The 17,624-nt window shown below is 43.9% G+C and overlaps 1 protein-coding gene across 2 annotated transcripts in view; it reads left to right on the top strand.

Annotated features, from left to right (window-relative positions):
- The window catches only part of LOC140385216 (protein disulfide-isomerase TMX3-like), a 169,293-nt gene extending 152,559 nt beyond the window's left edge, over positions 1–16,734 (top strand). For both annotated transcript variants that reach the window (XM_072467123.1, XM_072467124.1), the window contains 4 exons: positions 2,689–2,745; positions 5,692–5,821; positions 6,384–6,452; positions 13,029–16,734. In XM_072467123.1, the coding sequence (XP_072323224.1) occupies positions 2,689–2,745; positions 5,692–5,821; positions 6,384–6,452; positions 13,029–13,322 (550 nt within the window). In that variant the 3' untranslated portion in view covers positions 13,323–16,734. The remainder of the gene's footprint in view (positions 1–2,688; positions 2,746–5,691; positions 5,822–6,383; positions 6,453–13,028) is intronic.
- Positions 16,735–17,624: the final 890 nt, after the last annotated feature.

The following is a 17,624-nucleotide window of genomic DNA, read 5'->3' as shown; positions in this document are numbered from 1 at the left end:
ACACCCATATTCAAAAAAGGGTGCAAGGATAAATCCAGCAACTCCAGGCTAGTCAGTTTGGGGGTGAGATAAATTTTGGCGGTGGTATTCTGGGACAAAATCAATAGTCGCTTGAATAAATCCAGATTAATTAAGAAAAGCATGCATGGTCTTTTAAAGGGAAAACTGTTTAACTAGAGTTTTTTAATAAGTTAACCAAGATGGTCAATGTGATGGTGGTTGATACATGTAGGCTCTCAAAAGGTGTTTGTTAACTTGCCAGCAAAGTTGAAGCCCGTGGAATAAAAAGGAAAGTGGCAGTATAGATACGAAGCAAGTTGAGCGACAGGTTGAGAGAAGTGGTAAACAGTTGTTTTTCAAGGAAGGTGCACATTTCTTGATTATGTATTAATTGCCTGGACGTGGTTGTGCAAGGAACAATTAAAAAATTTGCAGATGACACAAAACTTTGAAATATCCTGAACTATGAGGAGGATAGATTTTAAGAGGGCATAGGCTGGTGGAATGGGCAGACATGTGGCAGAAGTGTGACGTTGTGCATTTTGGTAGAAAGAATAAATGGAAGCAACATAATGAGAACCGTTCTAAAGGTGGTTTTGGAATGGAGTGACCTGAACGTGGATAGATTAGAAAAGCTTGGCCGGGATTCTCCGCCGGCGTGATTCTCCGTTATGCTGGCACCCGGAGGGTTCCTGACGGCATGGGGCTGCCCCACAATGGGAAACCCCATTAACGAATTCCGCCGGCCGGTCGGGGTAGAAATGTGGCGTGGCGTGGTGGAGAATCCCGCCTCTGGAGTTTACCTTCGAGAAGGCGATGGCTGAGAGGTGATTTAATCGAAGTGTTCAAAACCATGATGGATCTAGATAGAGAGAAGCTCTTTCCACTGGTGGAAAAGTCAAGAATCAGAAAACACCAATTAAGGTGATTGGCAAAAGAACCAACGGCGACATCCGATAAAATACATTTGAGTTGTTAGACTCCCGAATGCACTCCCGGAGAGTGTTATGGACACCGATTATAATCGGGGCTTTCAGAAGGGAATTGGCTGGATAAGCACCTGAAAAGAGAAAGCTTGTAATGTTACAGAGAAAGGGGCGGGAAGTGAGACTAATTTAGTTGCTGTTGCAGCTCCAAGACCAGCACTGTCACGATGGGCTGAATTGCCACCTGTGCTATATCTATTCTATAATTCCAAGATTTGCTGCTCACGATTGTTATGACTTGCCTAACCACGTCACTGTATTTATTTTTCTTTTGATTGCCTGCATTTAAGCAGGCAACTATTTCCACTTTTGTTACATCATTTTCCCACTTTTGTTACATCATTTTCCCATGTTTTCCCACTTTTTATTTAAAAATGGTATACTAGATACTTTGGATGAGAGGCTTTGGTTGCGAGTAGCAGCCAAAAAACTTGGCTCTTTTCACTACAGCAAAGAAAGATCAAGAGGTTTAAAATTCTGGGGAATTTTACTGAAGTGAATGGGGAAAACCAGATCTAGTTGTTGAGCCAATGAATAGGTTCAAGAGTGTTGCTTAAAATAAGGTACTTATAAGACATTGAAAGTTATTATGGATTCTATATCAATGAGGAAGGGGATAAATATCTAAAAGGAAAAAATTAAAAGAATATGGTGAAAAGGCAATTGATTGATGGCTAGGTGAATAGATTTTTTAAACGCGAGTTGATAGGGGCAGGGTCAAATGGTGTAAAATTCTGCGATTTTTTTTTTTTGAAAGACCATAATAGGAGCAGAATTAAACCATTCAACCAATCAAGTCTACTCTGCCATTCGATCATGGCTGATATGTGTCTCATTCCCATTCTCCTGCCTTCTCCCCATAACGCCTGATCTCCTTATTAATCAAGAACCTATCTATCACTGTCTGAAAGACATTCAGTGATTTGGCCTCCACAGCCTTCTGAGGCAATGAGTTCCACAGATTCACCACCCTCTGGCTGAAGAAATTCCTCCTCATCTCTATTTTATAGGAGAGTCACTTCAGTCTGAGGCTGTGTCCTCGGGTTTTAGTTTCTCCTACTAGTGGAAACATCTTCCCCATGTTCACTCTCAAGGCCTCTCAGTATTCTATATGTTTCAATGTGATCTCCCCTCACCCTTCTAAACTAGTCCTCAATCCCTCCTCATATGACAGGTCCTTCATTCCGGGGATCATTCTTGTCAACCTCTTCTGGACTCTCCAAGGCCAGCACATTCTTCCTTAGATATGAAAGAAAAGCTTGCACTTTATAAAGCACCTTTCAAGATTCAGGACATTGCAATCTGCTTCACAGGCAACAACAAACTTCTGAAGTGTAGTCACTGTTGTAATGTATGGAAACGCAGATACCAAGTTGTGCAGGCAAGATCCTACAAATAATAACGAGATGAATGATCAGATAATTTGTTCATTCATGATGTTGATTGAGGCACTGAGTAAGCTCCCCTGCCCTTACTCGAATAGTGTCATGGAATTTTCTTATTACATCCGGCTGTAAGGGCCGTTGAGCCTTTGGTTTAAAATCTCGCCTGAAAGGCAACAGCCTCTGACAGTGCAGCAGTTCCTCTGTGTTAGTCATCACCAAAATCCACATCTTTGGAAATGAGAATCGTGTTTCAAAAGGTGCACTGAGGATTCTCTAAATATACTTACTTGAAACATGTCGCATTCAATTTGTTACAGGAATTTCCAGTTTGGGCATATAGATGGAGCTGATTACATCAACAGTGTCATAATGGAGTAAGTGTTTGTTCACTTTAACTAATTACTTTGAAAAGTATTCTTTTTTTTTGGACAGGGCATTTTAAAACTTACTATTGTCTGTTTTGAATTTCAATTCCAGTGTCTTCAATAGGAAATGTTTCTGGATGTTAAAATTATTGGTGATTGTGTTGTCTGAAACCCTGGAAAAGTAACTTGCTTGGACCGAAGCGAGGGAGTGGGGGGGGGGGGAAACTATCTAATGAAGTACCTGGTTTAATCTCTCTATGGTGTGACTGGTCCCACCGAGCAGTGTATCTGTTCAGTCTTACTGGAGAAATAAAGTTTTACAATATTTTTATTTAATCTGGAAACTTACACTGCAACTGGCTCAGCTTTAAATCCTTGGTTTTATTTGTAGTTGGGATCCGCTATTTCTTTTTCACTCCAAAAAGGGAGGCAAGGAAGATTATACAGAGAGAGAGAGTGAGAAAATACATTCTACGAACATGAAGGCAGAAATGCAGAAAGTTAAATAAACTGGAGAAATCAGTCCAAAAACTAAATTAGAGATTATGAGAACAGTGAATGACAGCAAGCAACAGAGGAAAAAGATGTCAAACTGTGAATTTGGATACAGCAACAATGTGGTGGTTGGGGGGGGGGGGGGGGGGGGGGGGGGTGTTGCTGGCAATGTATTTTGACTGAAGTACTGTGAAGAGGTAATGTTACTTTTATGAAGTGTTTCACATCATTTAATATTTTGAAGGGTTGTATCTTTATTTCTGTTTGGGGAACTACACGTAACAAACAGGAAAATACTTTAAAATACGTGTGTTTCATCAATGTTGATGACATTGGGATAAGAAACTATCTATTGCAAAATTTGCACTGACTCCGTAATAAATGGGATCGTGCAGCAAATTGTAATAGTCTTCTGGTGAGTTCTGACAGTCTTCTGGTGCCTCACTGAATTGATTTAGACAGTTTACTATAAGTGGCATCACAGTTGGACCTTATCCTACCCCTTACATACATGAACATTCTGTAGGGAGATCACTGGACAGTGATCAGGACCAACAATTCTGATGGATTTTCTTCCTATGCCCACTTCTGTAACCCAGAAGTTCTTGCTTCAACAAAAGCAGCCCCACTTTCATCCTATCTGGTATTGGCCAAGTCAGTACAGATGCAGGATCAAACCTAAATTTCTAACTCGCCTAGTTTAGTATCATGCTGCAATGCACCAATGAGCAATTGGTGAACCTAATTTTTCTTGTCATTTTTAATGAGTCTTTAAAGAATTTTTATTTGTAGTTTCACAGGTTGGATTTTATGGACCCCACCAAGGGTGTTTTCGGCAGGGGGAACATAAAATATGTTGGGTACCCAGTCCACCACCTTCCTGCCCACCTCTGACGTGATCCCCATAATTTTTAATTAATAACCTTTATCGCACAAATGTCTTACATTAACACTGCAATGAAGTTACTGTGAAAAGCCCCTAATTGCCACCCTCCAGCACCTGCTCTGGTACACTGAGGGAGAATTCAGAATGTCCAATTCATCTAACAAGCACATCTTTCGGGACTTGTTTCGGGAGGAAATCAGAGCACCCGGAGGGAATCCAAGGGGACCCTGGCGCTGTGAAGCAACAGTGCTAACCATTGTGCTACCGTGCCGTCCATATGGGAGGTGGGGGTCATTCGCCCACTAGGCCGCCTGCCCTTAGGCCTACTGAGGCCTTTAATTGTCCGCTTAATGTCCTCAATCTGCTTCCACTGCCATAAAACACTGCAGCGGCAGACAGGCCCGAGTGTGAAGGCCATTTTTGAAATGACTTCTTTGAAAAGGGAGAAAGGAAGGGGGTGCACATCACTCAGGGATGCCCTGAAGATGTCCCCTGTCCTCCTTTGTGCCTCCCCACCTCCCTCCAAAACTCAGCCACACACACCCTCTCTCTCTCTCTCTCTCCCTCTCCCTCTCTTTCCCCCCCCCCCCCCCCCCCCACACCACCTCTGATCCCTCCCTGCCCTAAAACCCCAGATCTTAAATGTCTCCGGTGGCCCATCACTATTCTTGCACTTCCTTACTGTCCCAGCAGAGCCCTGTGCTGAGTTGGCGGTGTCGGGACTGCTGAAGAAGAAGACTGATTTGCCAGCAGCTTTGAAGGTCGGACCTGACCATGTGAGGGACAAAGGTCCGACCCTGAGCTTGTTTAGCCCACCCCCACCATTCATAGACATAGACATAGAATTTACAGTGCAGAAGGAGGCCATTCGGCCCATCGAGTCTGCACCGGCTCTTGGAAAGAGCACCCTACCGAAGGTCCAAACCTCCACCCTATCCCCATAACCCAGTAACCCCACCTAATCCCCATAACCCAGTAACCCCACCCTACGGGCAATTTTGGACACTATGGGCAATTTAGCATGGCCAATCCACCTAACCCGCACATCTTTGGACTGTGGGAGGAAACCGGAGAACCCGGAGGAAACCCACGCACACACGGGGAGAACGTGCAAACTCCGCACAGACAGTGACCCAAGCCGGAATCGAACCTGGGACCCTGGAGCTGTGAAGCAATTGTGCTAACCACCATGCTACCGTGCTCAGGACCCACTTTCTTCAGGAGGGCAATCATTGCACACCTCTTCTCTCTCTTTATTTCCCCCCCCCCCTCTCAATAAAATCCAGCACCACATTCTACAGAAGCCCTATTTAAATTGTGCCACTTGTAAAATGTGCAAAGGATCACATGAATAGTTTTAGTATGGAAGTCCATCAATTTGGTTGTGCTAAAGGCGCAATTCTAATCGTCACCACTGGGTGGCAGTGTAAGTTCAATATCATTCATTTATTCATTCTCAGTCCCATTTAACAAAGTTAATGAAAGTCTTCAAGAGAAGTATAAACCAGAATGTTGGATCACTTTTTCAACAGTTACTATTTGTTTTGAAAATTCCCTTGCCTACTTTCTTTCAGTGAAGTCATCGTTCCTTCCATTGTTGTACTGAATACTTCAAACCAACAATACTTTATACCAGAAACAGCAATTGGGAGCATTGAGGACTTGATTAAGTTTATTACTGACATCCTAGAAGGATCAGCACAGGTACGTTTAAGCGTAATAAATAGTTTTAATACAACTCCGCTTTAAGCAAAAAGATGGCATGTTTGACCTCTTCAAATTTCTCCTCCCCTACTCCCACACTCGCCATTTCACCATAGTAGCAGGCAGATTTTAAGATGCATTGTGTGTAAGATTATGATTATGGAGTGTGTGGGCCTGCTTATGGGATTAACCTTTTATACTGAACAACAGAAATCTAGTGAGAGTTTGAATGGTAAGTGTTTTACCAGAAAGTGTGTGAGGAATGTTTTCAATTTCAGAAGTAGTTCTCCACAGTGGGGCTGGTACCAAGTCAGCTCATTAATGAGTTCATCAATGTACGGATGGTATAATTTTCCTAACCGACATTTCCAGGGTACCAAATTTCACGAATTTTACTTGGACTGAATTATACTGTAAATTTAGGAAGCTTGTTTCAAATTTGCTCTTAACACCCAGGTCTGATTCTGTAACTCCTTTTTTCACATTTCTATGGTTCTTTTTTTTTCAGCTTTGTTTTAATGTTAGACAGTAAATCCAATTATTTCTTGCACCTGATTTTCAGGCACAAGGAGGCGACAGTTTCTATTATCGGGTTAGAAGATTGTTGTATGATGGAAAATCCACCATACTGGTGAGTATCAGCAAATTTCACTTGCACTCACATTTAGAATTATCAGGGGTGTGCTTTCAAGATGTTCTGCTGCCTAGAAATAATATGTTCACAGTTCATTTGTATAACAATATACAGGCAATGATTGAGAAGTTTTTAAGTGGTTTTTTTTGTACTTTTACAACTGCAGGAAGGATAACTTACAATAAAAGCCACATAAAGCATTACAGAAGTGCTACATGGCTCATTGGCAGTTTTAAAAAGCTTTTCTTCCTCCTCCCCAAAGGGTATTTATCACCAGCCCACGCATCATATTTTTGCTTTGGAGTCAAATGTCTGAGTAAAGGAGGCAAAGTTGTGATGCCAGCCTTTGCACAATAATTGCATAAAATGAGAACTTTGGCCTGTAAGAATGTTTTAAGTGTTGTTATCAATCGACCAATGTAAAATAAATAACTCATCCCATTATTAACCTTGGTGCATATAATTCAAAAGGAAGTATATTTTAAAATACGTTAACACAACTACCAAGATCAGACCCCTGGAGCACAACTGGTTTAGCCATCCATCAGCAGGCCTCACTGGACCATATCTAGCACTAGTGTGCCACATTTTCCTCTGCCAAAACCACGCAGCGTCTTTTTGTCACGCTCAACAGTCTCCTTAAACCCACTTCCCCTGAACCTTCCACCACTGTATCCCACAGTTATAAGGAACTCCTAGACTTTGTTACCGACTGTTCAACTCCTTGTCCGTCAGGCCAAACATCCTCCAGACTGCTTACCTTATCCCTGAACCCATAATTTTCTGAAGTTTCTCTTTGCCACCCTCACCATGCTCATCTTGTCTATGACACTTAATTCTTACTCTCTTGACCCATTCCCACTGAACTACCGACCAGCCAAGTACCCTTTCTAGGCCCCAAGCTAGTTGACATTGCAAACAGTTAATTCCTTTCAGGCACTGCTCTCCACTTCTTCAGTCATTAATATATATTGTGAATGCGCGGGGAAGGGGGATTGGCTCTCCCGAGCTTTATTAACTGCTTTTTTCGGAAGTATTAATGTGGCGATATTGAGGTTTATATGGGTGGGTTAAAACCCCGAGAGTAAAGAGGACCCTCCTGGAAGGGGCCCGCGGGGAAGGGGGATTGGCTCTCCCGAGCTTTATTAACTATTACTGGGCTGCCAACATATCGATAGTCAGGAAGTGGGTAGTGGGGGAGGGGTCGGCCTGGGAGCAGATGGAGGCAGCATCCTGCAAAGGTACGAGTCTGGAGGCTTTACTGATGGCACCCCTGCCGTTCTCGCCGGCTCGGTACTCCACAAGTCCTGTGGTGGTGGCAGCCCTGAGGGTGTGGGGGCAATGGAGGCAGCATATGAGCCTGGAGGGGGGGCGTCAGTGTGGTGACCGAACTGTGACAATCACCGGTTTGTCCCGGGGGGGGGGGTTGGATGGGGGCTTTAAGGAATGGCAGCGGGCAGGGGTTGAGAGGTTTGGGGATCTATTCATCCAGGAGGGCTTTCCGACCTTGGAGACATTAGAGGAGTTTGATTTGCCGTGTGGGAACGGGTTTCGGTATCTTCAAGTACGGGACTTTGTACGGAGACAGGTCCCAAGCTTTCCTTGCCTCCCCCTAAGGGGACTACAGGGATTGGATTTGTTTATTGTCACGTGTACCGAGGTACAGTGCAAAGTATTTTTCTGCGAGCAGCTCAACAGATCATTAAGTACATGGGAAGAAAAGGGAATAAAAGAAAATACATAATAGGGCAACACAACATATACAATGTAACTATATAAGCACTGGCATCGGATGAAGCATACAGGGGTCTAGTGTTAATGAGATCAGTCCATAAGAGGGTCATTTAGGAGTATGGTGACAGTGGGGAAGAAGCAGTTTTTGAGTCTGTTCGTGCGTGTTCTCAGACTTCTGTATCTCCTGCCCGATGGAAGAAGTTGGAAGAGTGTGTAAGCCGGGTGGGAGGGATCTTTGATTATGCTGCCCACTTTCTCCAGGCAGCAGGAGGTGTAGATGGAGTCAATGGATGGGAGGCAGGTTCGTGTGATGGACTGGGCAGTGTTCACGACTCTCTGAAATTTCTTGCGGTCCTGGGCCGAGCAGTTGCCATACCAGGCTGTGATGCAGCCCAATAGGATGCTTTCTATGGTACATCTGTAAAAGTTGGTACGGGTTAATGTGGACATGCCGAATTTCCTTAGTTTCCTGGGGAAGAATAGGCATTGTTGTGCTTTCTTGGTGGTAGCATCGACATGGGTGGACCAGGACAGATTTTTGGAGATGTGCACCCCTAGGAATTTGAAACTGCTAACCATCTCCACCTCGGCCCCGTTGATGCTGACGGGGGTGTGTACAGTACTTTGCTTCCTGAAGTCAATGACCAGCTCTTTAGTTCTGCTGGCATTGAGGAAGAGATTGTTGTCACTACACCACTCCACTAGGTTCTCTATCTCCCGCCTGTATTCGGACTCATCGTTATTCGAGATCCGGCCCACTATGGTCGTATCGTCAGCAAACCTGTAGATGGAGTTGGAACCAAGTTTTGCCACGCAGTCGTGTGTGTACAGGGAGTAGAGCAGGGGGCTAAGTACGCAGCCTTGCGGGGCCCCGGTGTTGAGGACTATTGTGGAGGAGGTGTTGTTCATTCTTACTGATTGTGGTCTGTTGGTCAGAAAATCGAGGATCCAGTTGCAGAGTGGGGAGCCAAGTCCTAGGTTTTGGAGCTTTGATATGAGCTTGGCTGGGATTATGGTGTTGAAGGCGGAGCTGTAGTCAATAAATAGGAGTCTGATGTAGGAGTCCTTGTTTTCAAGATGCTCTAGAGATGAGTGTAGGGCCAGGGAAATGGCGTCTGATGTGGACCGGTTGCAACGGTATGCGAATTGCAGTGGATCAAGGCATTCTGGGAGTATGGAGGTGATGCGCTTCATGATCAACCTCTTGAAGCACTTCATTACGACAGCACGTTGCCTGGTTCTTCTTTGGGACCGGTATAATGGTGGTCTTCTTGAAGCAGGTGGGGACCTCCGAGTGGAGTAGGGACAGGTTAAAAATGTCCGCAAATACCTCTGGCAGCTGGTCCGCGCAGGCTCTGAGTGCACAACCAGGGATCCCGTCCGGGCCCGTCTCCTTCCGAGGGTTCAGTTTCAGGAAGGCCGATCTGACTTCGGAAGCTGTGATGGTGGGTATGGGTGAATTATGGGCTACTGGGGCACTCGACAGCGGATTGTTGGTTACCTGCTCGAACCGAGCATAGAATGCATTGAGTTCATCGGGGAGGGGTGCGCTGCTGCCAGAGATACTGTTCGGCTCCGCTTTGTAGCCTGTTATGTTGCTTAGTCCTTACCACAACTGCCGAGAGTCTGTCTGTGACTCTTGCTTGGTTTGATATTCTCGCTTGGCATCTCGGATGGCTTTGCCGAGGCCGTAGCTGGATTTCTTGTATAGGTCAGAGTTGTCTTGTCTTGAACGCCTCAGATACAGGATAAAATGCTGTCAAAAACAGGGATTGGAGGTGGGTAGGTTTTGGACATATACAGGGAATTATTAGAGTGGGAAAGGGACCCTATCAGAGAGATGAAAAGGAAGTGGGAAGAGGAGCTAGGAGGGGAGCTGGAAACTGAACTGTGGGGAAAAAGCCTTGAAAAGGGTAAACACATCCTCGTCCTGTGCTAGACTCAGCTTGATTCAGTTCAAGGTAGTCCATAGAGCCCACATGACGGTAGCTCGGATGAGTAGGTTCTTCGAGGAGGTGGAGGACAGATGTGGGCCAACCATGTTTGTATGTTTTGGGCATGTCCGTAACTGAGGGAATTCTGGCAGGGATTTGCAGGTGTTATGTCGGATATCCTGGAAGGTAGGGTAACTCCAGAATTAGCAATATTTGGGGTTTCGGAAGATCCGGTGGCAAAGGGGGGAGCGAGGCCGATATCCTGGCCTTGCTGCGATGGAGGGACTCGGAGCCCCCAAAATCAGGAGTGTGGGTCAGCGATATGGTTTCTCAATCTGGAGAAAATCAAGTTCGCTCTAAGAGGATCAATACAGGGATTTGCCCGGCGTTGGCAGCCATTCATCGATTTCTTTAACAAAAACTGAACGTCAACAGTAAGGGGGGGGCAATAGGAGGCATGGTAATGTTAAATTAAGGACAGGGAATTTAGTATACGGGTAATTGGGGATAGGGCGGGAGAAGTAGGGTACGTGGTTTATTGTTTGTTGTTATTTTAGGGGGTATTTTGTGCATCGAGCCGTGCAGTTGTTTTAGAAATGTCAATATGTTAAATTGTGAAAATTACAAATGCTTCAATAAAATATTTTCCAAAAAAATATATATATTAGCTGGGGTCCCAGCACTAATCCCTGCGGTACCCCACTAGTCACTGCCTGCCATTTGGAAAAAGACCTGTTTATTCCTACTCTTTGTTTCCTGTCTGCCAAATAGTTTTAGAACATGCAGTGCAGAAGCAGGCCATTCGGCCCATCGAGTCTGCTCCGACCCACTTAAGCCCTCATTTCCACTGTATCCCAATAACCCCTCCAAACCTTTTTAGTCACTAAGGGCAATTTATCATGGCCAATCCACCTAACCTGCACGTCTTTGAACTGTGGGAAGAAACGGGAGCACCCGGAGGAAACCCACGCATACACGGGGAGAACGTGCAGACTCCGCACAGACAGTGATCCAAGCCGGGAATTGAACCCGGTCCGTGGTGCTGTGAAGCAACAGTGCTAACCACTGTGCTCTACATTCTATTCAACGTTGAGCTGAATTACTGGCCCACATACTCTATATCACAAAGACATCCTACTTCAACTCCGACAACATCCTCCACCTTTGCCAGCCCGTTGGTTGCTGCAACCCTCAACTTAATCTGTTCTGTTGTCACCTCCAGCCAAATTCAGCTATTCCACTGCTCTCCCTAACTCCCATCATTTTGGGAACACAGTCAGCATGAGGATTGCAGAGGGCCGGGGGAATGCCCACCACCCCACAGTTCAAGGCCACAATGGTTGCGCAATGAGACAGATCTTGACAATGTCACCTGCATTCCAACAGCACATTTAAAAAAAATTTCTCTACGCCAGTCAGAAGTTTTGCTATTTGACTGTAAATGATATAAAATCAAAACATTCCAGTCTGTCTTTAAAAGGGATTGGATTCTATCTCCATAGCCTACTCCAATTATCCGGTTCACCAGAATTTTACATTTGACCGTGATTCTGCAACTTGAATTTCTATAGTGCCTTTACTGTACTGAAATATCCCATGTTGCTGCGGCCTGGAGCAGTGATGGGCAACCTGGGCTAGTGACTGGGATGCATGAGTGACCCTCTTAATCTCAGTGGGCCGCAAGATTGAAATCAGGCTTGTTCACTAATCACGACCCAATGAATAAGATTAAATACATTTAATACACTCTGCATATTTCATAATGAGTTTTAGAAAATGCTTAATCATTTATATATTAATAGAACTATCAACTTCAAATCATAAAAAACAAAAGAAATATTTAAACTTTGGGCGCAGAGGCATGATTCTCTCAGTCAATGTTGTGTGCAATCAGCACGCACCTCACTTCATTTGCCCTTGCTTTACGTACGTATCGCATCAGTCACACCGGTAGAAAACCAGACCAAATCAGCAGAATGTGACAACCCTGCGCATGGGCAACGGTCAACAAAATGTCTCATGGGCCACACTCAGAACCTAGATGACCCACTGGCATGGAGGATCAATTGTGTATTGCGTGCACGCTATTCGCTTTTTCATGTTAAATAATTTTTTTAATTTTATAAATCTAAAATGAAGTCTGATGATGCGTGCACAGTGGTTAGCACAGTTGCTTCACGGGTCCAGGCTCCAGCGTTTGCACTTTCTCCCCGTGACTGCGTGGGTTTCTTCCGGGTGCTCCGGTTTCCTCCCACAGTCCAAAGATGTGCAGGTTAGGTGGATTGGCCATGCTAAATTGCCCTTCGTGTACAAAAAAAGGTTGGGTTGGGTTACGGGGATAGGGTGGAGGCGTGGCCTTAAGTGGGGTGCTCTTTCCAAGGGCCGGTGCAGACTCCATGGGCCGAACGACCTCCCTTCTGCACTGTAAATTCTATGATTCTATGTTCCACTGCAACTTGAAGTTGGGAGCGAGAGCGGACTGATGTATAGGAAATTTCCAGTAACTAAAAGTAATCAACAGAACGTTTTCACTTGATGTGTTGCATGATGCCAAAATGTTACCGACATCCAAGCTAGTGAGGTTCCTCTAAAAGAGTTTGAAATCTGGGCCTGTCTGTGAGAATTACCTAAAATATAAGTCAAAGTCTGAGGTGAGAAAGATGGAGCAGACCCCAAAACGTCACAAACACCCGTCAGTCAGAGTGACCAAGAATCTCAAATAACTGTCCAGGACAGTTTTTGTTGTTGTAAAACCATTACATTGTTTAGCTATAGTTTCATTCAGTGCTTATTTCAGGAAGCGTGTTAGGTGCCATCAGTTAAACTGTTTTGCCTTTTGCTTTTCATAGAACGGAGAGAAAACAAAAGCTGACCTTTTTGTGTTCTTTTGTGCTTCATTTGTTAGTCTGTTTTCAAGACGTCTCCTCTCCTGGGCTGCTTTCTTTTCGGTCTGCCTTTGGGTGTCATCAGCATCATGTGTTATGGAATCTGGACTGCCGATGGGGAATACGAACCGGAGGAGGGAGAGCTGCTTCAGAATGAAGCCATTGAGCAGGGAGATGCCGAAGCCAGTGACGAGGAAAAGGAGGAAAACCATGACAAACATCACAAAGCTGATAACGAAGTGAAAGAAGATTCAAAAGAGCTCAAAGATGAAGAACTGGAAGAGAAAAGCATGGTAGAAAAGAAAAGGGATTAATGTGTGCTTAAATGCTGTGCTCTCTTTTAGGATTTCCAAATGATGGAGTGTATGTTACATTTTAACATCAGTGAAGACGGTTGGAAATATGATGCAAGTGTTTTTTATTTTGTCTTCCCCCAGTTTGACCTGCACTCTATATAGAGGCTGCCTGGGCGAGAGGATTTTTGAATGATCATGTAAATTACATTATGTTCCTTAGATGCGGAGAGTCACAGTGGAACCTCTGTTATCTGCTATAATGGAATGAGTCCTTGTTGACCGTGGAAATTGATGGAGAATCCCCAGGATTCGGTCTTGTGGGTATAATATACCAAGGCGCAGGACAAAGGCCAGTAAAGGTAATAACAGGCTGTGCAGTGAGGTGATATCTTACGCATGGCTTTATCTAGCAAACAAAATCTGGCAGATGGTAAGAGTTCCACTGTGGGCTTGAAGCAGGTGTGATGGTTTATGAGGTTGTGGGAAGAGAGAGTTCCCATTATGAGCATATTTTCTTTTGTGCATTATTCCACCAATCTTTCCCTCCCTCCTCCCCTTCCCCACCCCCAACTAAAAGCAAAACAGCTAACGAGAAACATTATGCCTTATCATACTGGGCATTTGGCTGTTTGTGTAAATAGAAAATGAGTCACTGTGGTAGAAAGTGCAGACTACTCACTAATCCTTTGGGTATAATTGAGAATTTTTTTTCATCACTGCTGTTTGCTTTTGATTATAAAGAACTGGATTGATTGACATTTTATTACCTGAGCCAGAGACACCTAACGTTTTGAAAAATGCATGCCTGTTTTTTTATTTGTTCGAAAAACATACAGTCCCTTCAAGGGACCACCTTCACATTATTCATTTTACTACTAAAAGGATGACTCCAGTGTCTGTATTCTTAAATGTGTGAACCAAGAATGGAAACCAAACTGTGATTATTTTGTAACTTTGTGTTTGATAGTTCTGCATCTGAAATCAAATTGTACTACTATGGCTTTGCAATAAATGTAAACAAGTTGTTGACATCTAATGAAATTAACCCGAAAGCTACTGCTTCAGCAGCTGCTGCTTAAAAGTTTCCTTGTGATAACCGTGATAGGAAGTGCACTGCTCGTGAAGAAGCAGCTAATAGTAGATCAGGGTAAACTGCCAATATTTTCGATTTAAATTCAGTAGGGTCTTCCACCCTTCTTAATATTTTTTAAAAAAGCAACGTAAGCAGGTTTAGAGACATTTTTATCCAGCCATGTTACTTGTATCCAATACTGAAGTAAATAGAATACCTCCCAATGAGTGCTACATCTTAACTTGGTAGTTAACTATGTTATTTAGTTGCTGTAGACCACCCGACAAGGATCTCCAAAGAAGTACCCATAGAGACCTACCTTATGGCAACATTGGTATCAACACTTCCTCCTTAACATCGGATGTCGAAGGTGCAGCATTATTCGGGGTCCAAACGCTACCTTGCACAAGCGACATCTAATGTCAGTGCCATACATCTTTATGAGAACCCTCTGTAAACTTAAGTATCGCAGTGCAGTTAACGTTGGTATCTATGGGGCTGTACCCCTATTGCAAAACAGAAGTTGGTTTTACAGCTGCATCTGTATGATAGAGATAGGACCAGCTAAGCCAATACACTTAGCAGCTACAGAATGAAAGCACTTCCTTCAAACGATGTGCAATGTTCTTTTGTCAGATCTAATGTACACTGTTAAAGCACTTTGCGCCTAGTTTTTAAATTAGTAACAGTTCAGATAAACCAGCTATTACCACAAACCACTAACTTCTGCAGTAGCATATCCAGCTTAATACACAAATTGTGATCTTATCAATTCACAGCAAAATTAACCAGTGTAAATTTGTAAAAATATGGACCTTGGACTTCTTTGCGTTATTGGCTAAATGTGTTACGTGGTGTGATTTTGAGACCAGCAAACGGCACCCTTTGTTTCCAACACTGTGCTTAGTTACCCACCTCGGCATAGATGCCACTGTTAGATTCTGCATTCCTGAGCTCGAGGGGGAACTCGACAAGGTTGTCGCTCACTGTTAGATTCTGCATTCCTGAGCTCGAGGGGGAACTCGACAAGGTTGTCGCTCCTGATTGCTGCCCACTGAGCCTGCTGATTTGAGAGCGGGATTGGGTTCAGCTGAAATATCATCTTAATCCAATAGCTGGCTGATACTAGCAGCCTTGCCTCACATGTAAGAAATGGTGGTTTGGGTGAGACAACAAGACTCCAGAGACGGAACAGTATCTTTAAGCATTGGTCAGCGCTTTCGGGTGAGATCAAATAAACAAAGGAAGATGGGAAACAGAAAATAGGATCAAGGATGAATGGTACCTTGCTACAAATATAGCTTCTACTCTTCTAAAAGAGTATATCTCGCCGTAATGCACTTTAGTTTTTGTAGCTACTGAACTGCACTTGGAGTAAATATTTAGATGACAAAATTTCAGTCTTTAAAACTTGCAGTAAAAGGTTGGTTAATAATGCGGAATTAAAAGCAGAATGTGATTAATCTGTAAGTGATTGTTCCTTGCCACATATAATGTAACAAGTGGCCAATGTGAAACCTTGGTTTTCTTTCAATGCTCAACAAGCAACACAATATTAATCATAAGAATGGAACCAGTTTTAATTTATGAATTTTATATAAAGATATTAAAACTGTTAATGTCAAACAATTACTGCATAGAGCAGACAAAAGATAAAACTACTCTTTGAATTATAATGTGCCTCTCAGTGGGATAACTTTCAGTAAAATGTAGAGAATCACTTTTTTAATGTTGCTCAAGTGGTTGTATAAAGGGGAATACAGAATGTAGGCCAAAAAAACGATTACTGAATGACAATCATGCTGCTCTGCTCTCCATTTCAAGCCTTTTTCAATAAATTGATCTACGCCATATCTTTTCATTTTAATCTCTGACAAAAATGTTTAAATTCTGCTGCAATATAGCTAGCCTATGAATCACCTTGAACTCAAACTAGAAGGCTCCAGTTATCAGCACCCATGTCATGTTTGGACAAATTAATTTAACATAGAATTTACAATGGAACAAGAATATTCATTTTCTCCAGGCATTGACTGCATCACATCAAATAAATGCTATTGTACCTGGCAGCGACTCTGGAAATGGAGAGCCGCACATTTTTGAATAACCTTTATTTCCACTTCATTTGTCTGTATGATTAGTCCTGATTGGATCTAGATGTCTGGACCAAGTTTCTTGATTAAATGCTGATCAAGTAACTGAATTCCACTTTTTGTAGTACAGAGGTTATTCCTTGCAAGTTTGCTGTCAAAACCACTTACTGGTGTACTAACTCATTTTATTATGCTGGAGTATGCATTTAGCTTTGTTTTATGGGCAATGATAGTTTGTTTTATATAAATTAAAGTTAAGAAAATCCTTGCTTGGTATTTTTACTTAATTTTTCAAAAAATGTTTCCATCCTATGTTTAGCATTTACAGTACAAAGCTTGCAATTAAACATGCCAAGTGTTAATTTGTTATAAGTCACACCTTGTGAACAGATTATTTATTGCGAGGGGAGGAAAGAGGACAAGTTTGCAGTTTTTCAAGATTTTGATACGATTGCCATGGGAATAACCAAATCTATGCCATGACCCCCATCCCCTCCCTCCATGAAGAAATTACAGTACCGACAAGTTTCCACATGAATTAACAGGCAGGCGCAACTTCAACTGAAATGGTAAATTTCACTTTAAATAGTTGATACAACAAAGATACATCAGCACTTCCATCAGTCCCTGCACAAATGTGGCACCCTGTGCAACCTCAGTCTTTCCAACCCGGGCTCTGGTATATAGGGGCCGGGATTCTCCGATCCCACGCGGGGTCGGAGAATCGCCGGGGGTGGGGGGCATGAGAATCTCCGGCAACCAGAGAATCGGCGGCAATGGCACCTGCAGGGTCGTCACCGCGCCAGTCGGGGCCGTTGAAAGCGTGCCCCCCCGGTGATTCTCCACTCCTCAACGGGCTGAGTGCCCACCGCCGTGGGTTACGTATGGTCCTACCCGGTAGGACCTCGGAGTTCTGGCTGCAGGGGCCATCCTGGGGGGGGCGGGGGGATCCACGGTGGCCAGGCCCGTGATTGGGGCCTACCGATCGGCCGGCGGGCTAATTCCGGGGGGGGGGGGGCCCTCTGTAGGGCTCCGCCATATTGGCGCGGAGACTGCAACACATGCATGGACCACTCCAGTGCCGTATTAGCCCCCTAGGAAGGGGTGAATGCCTGGGCCTGTAGACCCGTTAATGCTGGAGTCGCTCACGCCGCT

The sequence above is a fragment of the Scyliorhinus torazame genome, chromosome 11 (assembly GCF_047496885.1).
Source record: "Scyliorhinus torazame isolate Kashiwa2021f chromosome 11, sScyTor2.1, whole genome shotgun sequence".
Taxonomy (NCBI): Eukaryota; Metazoa; Chordata; class Chondrichthyes; order Carcharhiniformes; family Scyliorhinidae; genus Scyliorhinus; species Scyliorhinus torazame.
The sequence above is the reverse complement of the archived record's forward strand: the minus strand, read 5'-3'. Positions and strand labels throughout refer to the sequence as shown.